This window comes from Dromiciops gliroides, chromosome 6 (assembly GCF_019393635.1).
Source record: "Dromiciops gliroides isolate mDroGli1 chromosome 6, mDroGli1.pri, whole genome shotgun sequence".
NCBI classification, from domain to species: domain Eukaryota; kingdom Metazoa; phylum Chordata; class Mammalia; order Microbiotheria; family Microbiotheriidae; genus Dromiciops; species Dromiciops gliroides.
In genome coordinates, this window is record NC_057866.1 from 258,826,063 (window position 1) to 258,838,104 (window position 12,042).

The 12,042-nt window shown below is 41.1% G+C and overlaps 1 protein-coding gene across 1 annotated transcript in view; it reads left to right on the top strand.

The window, feature by feature from the left end:
* The first annotated feature begins 5,917 nt into the window (after positions 1–5,917).
* SCARB2 (scavenger receptor class B member 2) overlaps positions 5,918–12,042 on the top strand; it is a 75,523-nt gene continuing 69,398 nt past the window's right edge. The window contains exon 1 of the mRNA XM_043970028.1: positions 5,918–6,182. Coding sequence (XP_043825963.1) covers positions 6,066–6,182 — 117 coding nt within the window. The 5' untranslated portion in view covers positions 5,918–6,065. The remainder of the gene's footprint in view (positions 6,183–12,042) is intronic.

Consider the following 12,042-nt stretch of genomic DNA (forward strand, 5'->3'; position numbering starts at 1 on the left):
CACACACTCAAGGCCATTTTCTGAGAACTCCATTTCCCCCTCCTCATCTCATATCATTTGGCTATATATCTTCATTATCTCCTTCTTCACCCAGTCTCTATTTTTAGTCAGTAAGTCAACTAGCATTTATTAAGTGCCTACTAGATGTGAGGCACGTGACAGCTAGATCGCTCAGTGGATAGAGTGCTGTGCTTGGAGTTAGGAAGACTAAGTTCAAATTTGGTCTCAGACACTAGCTGTGTGAACTTGGGCAAGTTGCTTGATCTCTTTTTGCCTACGAGGCAGCTCAAATTAGAGTAGATAGAGAGCTGGGTATGGAGTAAGGAAGACCTGAGCTCAATCTATAAATGAGCTCTCTAAGAAAAAATTCCCAGGACCAAATGGATTTACAAGTGAATTCTACTAAATATTTAAAGAACAATCAATCCCAACATTTTGGAAAATATTTTTGGAAAAAATTGGTAAAGAAGGAGTCCTACCAAATTCCTTTTATGACACAAATATGGTTTTGATACCTAAACCTGGGAGAGCAAAACCAGAGAAAACTGTAGATCAATTTTCTTAATGAACATTGATGCAGAAATTTAAAAATAAAATAATAGCAAGGAGATTACAGTAATATATCACAAAGATAATACACTAGGATCAGGTGGGATTTATATCAGAAATTACAGGATTGGTTCAGTATTAGGGAAAGTATCAGCACAATTGACTCAGTAACAAAACCAACAAAAAATCATATGATTATCTTAATAGATACAGAAAAAGCCTTTGACAAAACACAACACCCATTCCTATTAAAACACACAAAAATAGGAATTAATGAAACCTTGCTTTAAATGACAAGTATCTGTCTAAAATCAAGAGCAAGTATGAAATGGGGATAATTTTGAAGCCTTGCCACTAAGGTCAAGGGTAAAGCATTTTCACCACTATTATTTAATATTGTACTAGAAATGTTAGCCATAGCAATAAGACAAGAAAAAAGAAATTGAAGGAATAAAAATAGGCAATGAAGAAAGAAAACTTTCACTCTTTGCAGAGGATATGAGGGTATACTTAGGAAACCTTAAAGAATTAACTAAAAAACTAGCTGAAACAATTAACAGCTTTAGCAAAGTTTCAGGATATAAAATAACCCCCTCGAACCATCAGCATTTCTATATACTACCAACAAAACTCAGTAGGAAGAGATAGAGAAATTCCATTTAAAATAACTGCAGACAATGTAAAATACTTGGGAGTCTACCCAAAGACAAAATCCAGGGACTCTATGAACACAATTACAAAATACTTTTTACACAAATAGAAACAAATAATAAACAATAAATACTTTTCACACAAGAAATCTAAACAATTGAAGAAATATTAATTGTTTATGGATAGACTGAGCCAATATAATAAAAATGGCAATCCTACCTAAATGAATTTAGTTGTTCAGTACCATACAAATCAAGCTATCGATCATTATTTTATAGAGCTAGAAAAAACAGCAAAAGTTATCTGAAGAACAAAATGTCAGAATATCAAGGAAATCAATGGGAAAAAATGTGAAGGCAGGTGGCCTAACAGTACCAGATTACAAACTATATTGCAATGGAGTAATCATTAATACATTTGAAATAGAAGTGATGGACCAATGGAATAGATTAGATACATAATACACAGTAGTAAGTAACCATAGCAATCTAGTGTTTGATAAACCCAAAGATCCAAGCTTTGGGGGGCAAGAACTCACTATTTGACAAAAGTTGCTGGGAAAACTAGAAAAACAATTGGCAGAAATTAGACATAGACCAACATCTCACACTGAATACCAAGATAAGGTAAAAATGGGTAAATGATTTAGACATAAAGTATGATTTAAGTAAATTAGGGCAGAATGGGGAAAAAATGTACTTGTCACATCAATGAATAAAGGAAGAATTTATTACCAGACAAGAAATAGGGAGGATCACAGAAAGTAAAATGGATAATTTTAATTACATAAAATTAAAAAGCCTTTGCACAAACAAAATTAATGTAGCAAAAATTATAAGGAAAACAGGAAACTGGGAACATTTTTCACAGAGAGTTTCTTTCTACAAGGCCTCATTTTTTCCATATATATAGGGAACCAAGCCAAATTTATGAAAATAAGAGCCATTCCCCAGTAGACAAATGGTTAGAGGATTTGAACAGCAGTTTTCAGAAGAAGAAATCATACTAATCATACCTAGCAGATTGACTAAAATTACAGAAAAGGAAAATGGCAAATTCTGGGTCGATGTAGGAAAATTGGGATACTAACGTACTATTGGTAGGGTTGTGAATTGATCCAGCCATTCTGGAGAGCAATTTGGAACTATGCCCAAAGAGCTATAAAACTATGCACACCCTTTGACTCAGGAATACCACTACTAGTTCTGTATCTCAAAGAGACCAAAGAAAAAGGAAAAGGTCCTACATGCAGACAAATATTTCTAGCAGCTCTTTTTATGGTGACAAAGAATTGGAAGTTGGGGGGATGTCCATCAATTGGGGAATGGCTGAACAAGTTGTGGTATATGATGCTGATGGAATACTATTGTACTGTAAGAAATGATGAACAGGCTGCTTTTAGAAAAACCTGGGGAAACTTATATGAACTCATACAAAGTATTGTAAGCAGAACCAGGAGAACGCTGTACACAGTAACAGCAATATTGTGACAATGATCAACTGTGAAAGACTTAGCAACTCTGATCGACATTAATCCAAGACAAATCTGAAGAATCCATGATGAAAAATGCTACCCACCTCCAGAGAGAGAAATGATAAACTGAATGAATACAAAGTGAAGCATACTTTTTTACTTTCTTTATTTTTCTTAGGTTTGGGTTTTTTTTTTTGGTCTCTTTTCTTTTGCAGAATGTCTAATATGGAAATATGTTTTGCATGACTTTGTATATATAATTGATATCAAATTGCTTGCCTTCTCAAGGAAGGGGGAGGGGAAAGAAGGAAGGAGAAAGTTAAGAATGCAAAAATATTTAAATGAATGTTACTTTTTACATTTATTTGGGAAATATTTAAAGAAATAAAATGTTTTTAAAAATAATTACATATTAAAAATAACAACAAAATCTATATCATGTTCAGTTACTGTGAATTCTTTTGTATTTTTAATACTGTTACTTTGGTTTTCCTCTTTTTAATTGAATTAGCTAATGGTTTCTTTTATTTTTTTCATAACTCCTACTTTTATTTATTAAATCTTTTTTTTTTGCTTTCAATTTTACTAATCTCTTCTTTGATTTTCAGGATTTCTAAGTTACATGTTAAGTTTGTTCTGTTCTTTCTCTTGCTGGTAAGCATATTTGGAGAATAAAGGTTCTCCTAAGGACTACTTTGGCTGCATTCCCCAAATGTTGGTATGTTATCTTATTGTTGTCATCATTTTAGTAATTTCCATGATTTGTTGATCTTTGACACACTAATTCCTTAAGATTAAGTTACTTAGTTTCCAGTTAATGAATGTTTAATCCTTTCTTCAATGGCTCTTTGTTAAATATCATTTTTATTGCATTGTGGTCAGTAAAAACTGTGTTCCCTATTTCTGCTTTCCTGCATTTCTTTGTGAGGTCTTTATGTCTAATCCATGGTCAGTTTTTCTAAAGGTGCCAAATACAGACAAGAAATATATTTACCACTTTCTCTTTTCATTCACAAACATCCAGGAATCTATCATATTTAACTTCTCTGAAATTCTGTTCAAATCCTTCTTCCTTTTTTTTTTTTTTAAATTTTCAGTTAGACCTGTCTAGGTTTAAAAGAGGATAAACAAGAAATACTTAATAAAAGGAAGTCACTAGAATTTAGAGGGGTCAGGGAAGGTTTTCAGTAAAAGATGGGATTTTCATTGAGATTTAAAGGAATCCAGAGAGGTCAGTAGGCAGAGCAGAGAGGAGGGAGAGTGTCAGGCTTGGGAGCCAGTCCAATAAAATGACTAAAACTAAGTTTGTTCAACAGCCAGGAGGTCAGTGTCACTGGATCACAGGGTATATGTCTGAGAGTAAAGTGCATGAAGATTCAAAGGTAGGAGGAGAATATGTTATTAAGGGCTTTGAGAATCAAACAGAGCATTTTGTATTTGATCCTGGAAGTGACAGGGAACCGCTGAAGTTTATTGAATAGGGGAGTGACATTGTCAGATCTGTGTTTCAAGAAAATCACTTTAAGGACTGAATGTAGGATAAGTTGAAGTAGGGAATGACTTGAGACAGGCAGACTCATTGGCAGCTATTGCAATAATCCCAGTGAGATGTTAAGGACCTGCCCTATAGTGTCAGAGGAAAGGCGGGAGGTGGGGAGGGATACTGGAGAGATGTTGCAAAGGTGAAATGGACAGGCCTTAGCAACAGATTGGATGGAGTGGGGGGAAATATAATGGGGAGTCCAGGATAACTCATAGATTGTGAGCTTTAGGGACTGGGAAGATGCTGCCCTTTACAGTAATGCAGTATGAATGATAATGCTGACAATTATGATAATAACCAATCTGTCCAGCCCCACTCCAAGCCGGAGGAAATTAGATTAAACCATAGAAAAAACAACCTTTTCTGATCATCAACCACCCTCCAAAGCACTTTGCACCTCTCTCTAGCACTTTTATGTTTAAATACATTATAATTATTTGTATTTATCAGCCAATCAAAAACATTTTAATCATACTAGGTGCCAGTGCCTGGCGTGTGTATATGTATAGATATATATGTGTGTGTATGTATATATGTGTATATATGTATATATACATATACACACGCATATGCTATATACACACACAAATACCTATATATAAATATCTATACACACATATATAAATACATATGTGTGTATGCATGTTGTTTACTTCCTTTTGAGGAAAAGAATGCAAGTACATATATCAATATATGAATAAATTCAACTCCTTTCCCTCTTTCTCTTTCCCTCTTTCTTTCCCTTCCTTCGTTCTTTTCCTTCCTCCTTCCCTCCCTTCCCCTTCTCTCTCTCTCTCTCTCTCTCTCTCTCTCTCTCTCTCTCTCTCTCTCTCGCTCGCTCGCTCGCTCGCTCGCTCAATTTGTAGTCAGATGACCTGGGTTCAAATACTGATTGTTACTCTGGGGTCCTCAGTTTCCTCATCTGTAAAACGAGGACTAAATGATCTCTGAGGTCCCTTACAATTCTAAATTTATGATGTATAGATTCCAAGATTGGGATAGAGACGGGATCAGTGATTTCCTTATCATAAGGAACTCCAGGGTGAAGAAATACCCTCTAAGAACCAATACAGGTTAGCTCCTTCTCTGCAACGTAGCATCTTAGCCCTGTGATACTAAGTATAAAAGTAAAAGTCGAGAGGAGGGAGGATTTGGGCAGTTGGTCTGATCGCAGCCCACCCCCCACCCCCCTTCTCCTCCAAGAGCCACACCCACGGCTCTTTGTTCCCTCCTCCCGCAGAGCGGAGGTCCCCTGGCTTGGAGCACTCGGACGGGACACTCGAGGGACACTCGAGGTGGGCAGGGCTATCCGGCAGTGCCCGTGGCCCTGGGCAGGTGCTCAGCTATCAGGATGCCCCAGAAGCCGTCACTGCGGGGCACATGACTGCAAGCTCAGCCTCCCAGGCTCCCTCCCCGCCCGCCTCCGGCCCTCCCCCGCCTCCGCCCTAGCTGCTGCTCCGGGCACAGCCCCTGCCGCCGCCTGCTGCCCTCTCTCCTGCGGTCTGCAGCGGCCGGGACGAGCCGGGCCCATACAGCACTGGCCTGCAGTCTGCCGCGCGTCCGCCGGGAATGCGGACCATCCCCTTTCCATCGGAGCTTTTCTAGGAAACCGAAACCAAGAACACAGGAGCTCTTGGTCCCTCACCTCCCCCCGGGGCTCTGTGAAACGTCAGCTCAGCTCCGCCTTGCTTAGCCGGCCGGGCCGGGCCGAACGGGAGAGCGGAGGCGAGGTCACCGCGCGGCCGGGAGGGGCCGAGGGGGCCGAGCTCCATCCAGCTCCCGGCCGCCGGGCTCAGCAGACGCAGCGGCTTGGGGTGCTCGCTGAAGGCTGCTCCTGGCGCCCCCGCTATGGCCAAGTGCTGCTTCTACGCCGTGGGGACGCTGTCCCTGCTGCTGCTCGTCTGCAGTGTCACCCTGCTGGTGGCCCGCGTATTCCAGAAAGCTGTGGATCAAGCGATCGAGCAGGTGGGTGACATGAACTGGGCGCGGGGGTCTGTGCAGTGAAGTGATGGGCTGCTCAGAGGGGACCCCGAAAGGCGCCTCACACCCCGAAGGAGCGTGAATGTCCTTCTGTCCCCAGATCCTGGTGCCACCCCTGTAGGAGCAGGACGGCCCTCGATCCCGGCGCCCCACTCCTTCCTGCTACTGTTATTGCTGTGGCTGCTGCTTCAGTAGGGGACGGGAGTGTCCCTCTGTCTCCAGATCTTGGTCACACACACACACACACACACACACACACACGCACACATACACACACACACCACCCCACACACACCACACACGCCACACACACACATCCCACACCCCTCACACACACACTCGGACACCACACATACACTCGCAGGCGCGCGCGCGCACACACACACACACACACACACACACACACACACACACCCTTTTCTTCCTCCTGATGCTGCTGCTCTTGCTGCCTCTGTAGGGAACGACAGTGTCCCTCTGTCCTCTTTCGTGGGGAGGCTGTTTCTGGCAAGCGGCTGACGTGTATCGGTGGATGAATTGAGCGAAACCCAAGGGTCGGCCCTGTTCTCCCTCTCTGTCCCCTCCAGTCTTGCGAGATCATTGTGTCAGACTCAACGCAGCTCAGGGTGGAGGGGTGGTGTGTGCTTTACCCTTTTTCAGAACGTGCATTCTCCCGGGAGTCTTCTCTCGTGTCTGCTAACTTTCCGCCCCCCCCCCTCCCCTCCCCTCCTCACCCTCCGTCAGTCTTCTGAAACCTAAAAACAACAAAGGAACGAAATCAAAAGACAACACGGTAGATTGCGGTCGTTCTGGTGGCTAAGAGGCCTTTCAACTTGGGGTGGGGGAAAGGCTCAGGACTCCAGTTAGTGTTGTCTTGTTTTTGTCAGGAAGGTGGGGGAAGGGTGAATGGGGCGGGGTTGGAAGTGACCAGACCAGCTGAGATTCAGTCCCCACGCAATCCAGTAGAATTGGGATGTGGGACCGAAAAATGGGACTCCTCCTTTTGGCCCCGGGGGAAAGAGAAGGAGGACTTCTGTCCTTTCTTCTCGTCTGTTGACTGCCTGCTTGAGTTAACTGTTCCTATCTTTTGTCAACAACAGGCCACTTTGATCTAGTGTTCCTTGTGGCTCTTCTCAAAACTTCATCTTCCTTCAAGCATAAAATTCTTAATGACTCAAATCATAATCTAGGACCTACAAAACCTAGGATTTCACAAGATCATAACTCTAGAAGGCCAAGCCCTTCGTTTTACATGAGGACTCAGTTAACTGAGGCCCAGAGGGGTTGTGACTTGCCCAGTGTCCATGAATTGCTTGAAGTTGAATTTGAACTCATTTTTTTTCCTGACTCCAAGTCTAGGACTATCCAGTGGCATGTACTGCCTCCAAAGCAGTCTCTGAAGTAGTTAGCATAACTTTTTATCGTCCCCTACTTGATTGATCAGAAATTATATAAGGAAACTGCCTCCTGCCTCTGACAAATCACTTAATCTACCTGAGTGTCAGTTTCGTCCTCCTTAATATAAAGAGCTGGGCTGGATGACTTCTGAAGTCCCTTTCTGTTCCAAATCAGTGATCCCATGATTCTGTCAGAGAAGTGATGTTACCAGATTATGATCATGTGGCTAGTAAGTGGAGTCTGGGCTTCAAACTGAAGCTCCTAACTTTGAGTTCCCAAACTTCAAAGCCTCCCCAGACCTGTTAGAGTAGGCACTTTATTGACACACTTTATTGCACATAGAAATTGGGGGGAAATATTCTTAAAGGAACTAGCAAAATCTTATCTTTATTGGGCCCTTTTCTTCATAAGTAGGCTTGAGGGATACTTGGTTGCTTTTGAAAGTTACTCTTGATGGGGCATTTCTTGCATCCCAGCCACCAGGGAGTTCAACACCTCTCTTGTGTGGCAATGTTTTCTAGTTGGTGGTGTGCATCAGCTGCAGGGGAAATTGGGCTCCAAGAGAGGGGTGCCAAAGTGATAGGAAGGGTAGGCAGCAGTAGCTGAGTTCAGGAGAGGAAGAGGCATTCCAGCAACTACAACAGTATCAATGTTGGCACTGGAGCAAAGCCCTGGTTGCCCATCCTAGTTATAATAGTCACTAGTGGAAAGCCTACTTCCTGTTCCATAAGGAGTGAAAGGGTCTATCCCAGTGATGAAATTTTTCTTCTTCTGTATTTCAACTTAATTCAGCAAACATTTATTACTAGTACCTATCATAGTATTGTGAATTTTTCATCTTTCATTTTTAATTTGATGCAACCAGGATTAAATAGTTCCTATCTTTTTTTGTTTTTAGTGAAGCAATTGGGGTTAAAATGACTTGCCCAGGGTCACACAGCTAGTAAGTGTTAAGTGCCTGAGGTCGGATTTGAACTCAGGTAGGTACTCCTGACTCCAGGGCCAGTGCTCTATCCACTGCGCCACCTAGCTGCCCCTCTTTTTTAAATTTAATATTTTCCCAATTGCATGTAAAAATAATTTAAACTTTTTTTTTCAAATTTTGAGTTCCAAATTCTCTCCCCCCCACATTGAGAAGGCAGGCGATTTGACATAGGCTATACATGTGTAGTCATACAAAACACATTTCCATGTAAGTCATACTGTAAAAGAAAACAGGAAAAAAAAAAACCCAAGGAACATAAAGAAAAAGTATCATTGATTTGCATTCAGTCTCTACCAGTTTTTTCTCTGGAGATGTTCAAAACCTTTTATCATGAGTTCTTTAGAATTGTCTCAGATCATTGTATGGCTGAGAATAGCTAAGTTATTCACAGCAGATCATCATACAATATTGCTGTTACTGTGTACAATGTTCTCCTGGTTCTGCTCATTTCACTTTGCATCAGTTCATGTAAGTCTTTCGAGGTTTTTCAGTGCCTTAGTGTTTTAATTTTCCCACATCCCCTCCAACATTTGTCATTTTCCTTTTCTGTCATATTAGCCAATCTGACAGGTGTGAGGTGGTAGCTCAGAGTTGTTTTAATTTGCATTTCTCTAATCAATAGTGATTTAGAACATTTTCTCATATGACTACAGATACCTTTGATTACTTTGAAAACTGCCTATTCACATCTCTTGACCATTTATCAACTGAGAAATTATTCTTATTTCTATAAATTCCACTCAGTTTTTTATATATTTGAGAAAGGATGTATTTATCAGAGAAACTTGCTGTAAAAATATTTTTTCACAGTAATGATTAGCAACTATGGATTTCCCTCCATACTATTTTCCCCATGTTTACCCTATTTTCTCATCTTTCACCCTGTCCATTCTCAAGTGTTGTTGTTTGTTTTTTTTTTTATGGTGCAATGAGGGTTCAGTGACTTGCCCAGGGTCACACAACCAGTAGTGTCAAGTGTCTGAGTGTCATGGGGGGAAAAGGTGGGGGTCTTAGGTATTCCTCAATAAATAATTACTCACACACAGTCCAATTAGAATTAAAGTGGTCTTTTATTTGGTGCTAGAGAAAGTGACTAAGGGGTAAATCAAAGACTTCACCCATGGGGAGGAGGATTCAGAAACATTCTCCTCCCAGAACAGAAGGAAGGCAAAAGCTTTTACAGAGGATAAATGGGGTATCCATTTGAAAACTGGAAAGTTCCCTTTTGGGGGTAGGGTGGGGAAAGCTTGGATGCTTGTCATATTCCTGAGAGTCCAGGAGGATTTTTTCTAAATGATTCTCCTGACCTTTGGGATTATCTCTGTCTTCTAGCTCCTGTCAGGCAGTAGCCACACCTAAGTGGCTTTCCTGCTATAGAATTTTATATCCTCTTACTTCTTAGGTGTCTGTTCTGATATCTAGTTGGCCAATATAAACTTTAATAGTCCCTTGATTCTTTGATATGTCTGTCCTGTTATCTGGTCATCTTTGGTTTTGCTTCTCACAGAAGAAACTTACTCTAATTTATCCTAAGCCCATGTCATGAGGTTGGATTTGAACTCTGGTCCTCTTGACTCCAGTGCCAGTGCTGTATGCACTACACTGCCTAGCTGTACTATGTGGACAGTAAGTGAAGTGCCCTTGAATCAAGAGTTGTTTCTCATTCTGGGTCTCACCAATAACTCCTCAAGATTCTGGACAGCCCTCTTAATTCCTTTATGTCTTAATTTTCTCATTTACTAAATAGGCACAATATCATCTCTCCACCTATATCCATCTCATGGGGATAATCTAAGTATCGATTAGGCCATTTTGGTGAATTGGTTGGAGGATATTATGTATCTTTCTTTCCCCATTTCCTCTTTTATGGTCAAGCTGGCTTTCTATCATTATCTGGTACTTTTGTAACTAAATGAAAGAAAGTAGGTAACCCCAGCAGCATCTAATGTCCAGTCTGTGAGTATTGATGTGAAAAGAGAGACTAGCTACAGATGGGAAAACACCAATGGGTAGCTTTTCATTGGCCAGCTTCCAGAACATTTAGAGGTCAGGCCCTTTTTTCTAGGGCTGGTAAAGCCAAGAGTGGCAATGTCCTAAATTTCTGAGCCTTCCCAGCAACAACAGAGACCATCCTCTGTTTTGAAAGTTAGATAAAGGGGGACAGCTAGGTGGCACAGTGGATAAAGCACCAGCCCTGGATTCAGGAGAACCTGAGTTCAAATCTGACCTCAGACACTTGACACTTACTAGCTGTGTGACCGTGGGCAAGTCACTTAACCCTCATTGCCCCACCAAAAAAAAAGGTTGGATAAAGACTTCAAGGGCCCCTTTACATGTCTTTCTGTAATACTAATACTATTTTCTGCCTACATAGCAATTTGCTGTTTTCAAAGCCCTTTCCTTTGGATTCTTAAGCCTCATAACAACCTCATGAGCTTAGTAGGGCAGCTGTGATTATCCATATTTTACACATATAGAAACTGAGGCTTAGAAACATTATTGTTATATCATAAGTGAGTTCATCACTAAAAATGTATCAAGTGCCTACTATGTGTTGGGCATGGTGTTAAACATTGTGCCAATATGAGGTAGTGGCAGTGTGATGGCTATATTGCTGGGTTTGGACTAATGAAAATTTCAGTTCCAGTATGATTCCTGACAATTACTTACTAGCTGTGGGATATTGGGGAAGCTATTTACTTTCTGGGTGCCTTAGGCAACTCTAGGCCTTAAAATGAGGTAGGTGGGCTGGGATGTGTGTTGATGGAAGAAGTTCCCACACCTGATTTATTATTTGAATTTGTAAGAAGGGCTGCCCCAGTGAGATTTTTTTTTTAAGTGAGGCAATTGGGGTTAAGCGACTTGCCCAGGGTCACACAGCTAGTAAGTGTTAAATGTCTGAGGCCGGACTTGAACTCAGGTACTCCTGACTCCAGGGCCCATGCTCCATCCACTGCGCCACCTAGCTGCCCCCCCCCCAGTGAAATTTAAGCAAGGTTTAAGGTCTTCTGAGGTTAAAAAAAAATCATCAAGCTATATGGGCAGTGAATGGAGTGCTGGACCTCTAATCAAGAAGAACTGAGTTCAGGGGCAGCTAGATCAAAAGCTAATCAAAGTAGAGATAATAAATTTGAAATAAAGAAAAACAATGAACAATAAAACTTAATAAAAACTAAATAAAACTAGAAACTGCTTTTATGAAAAAAATCAATAATATGGATAAACCATCATTTAATTTAATTTTTAAAAGAAAGAAGAAAACCAAATTGTTGTTGTTGTTAAGTCATTTCAGTTGACTCTGGCTCTTTGCAACCCCATCTGGAGTTTTCTTGGCAAAGATATTGCAGTGGTTTGCCGTTTCCTACTCCAGCTCACTTAATGGATGAGGAAACTGAGGCAAGCAAGGTTAGTGACTTTCCCAGGATCACACAGCTAGTTAAGTATCTGAGGCCAGAATTGAACATA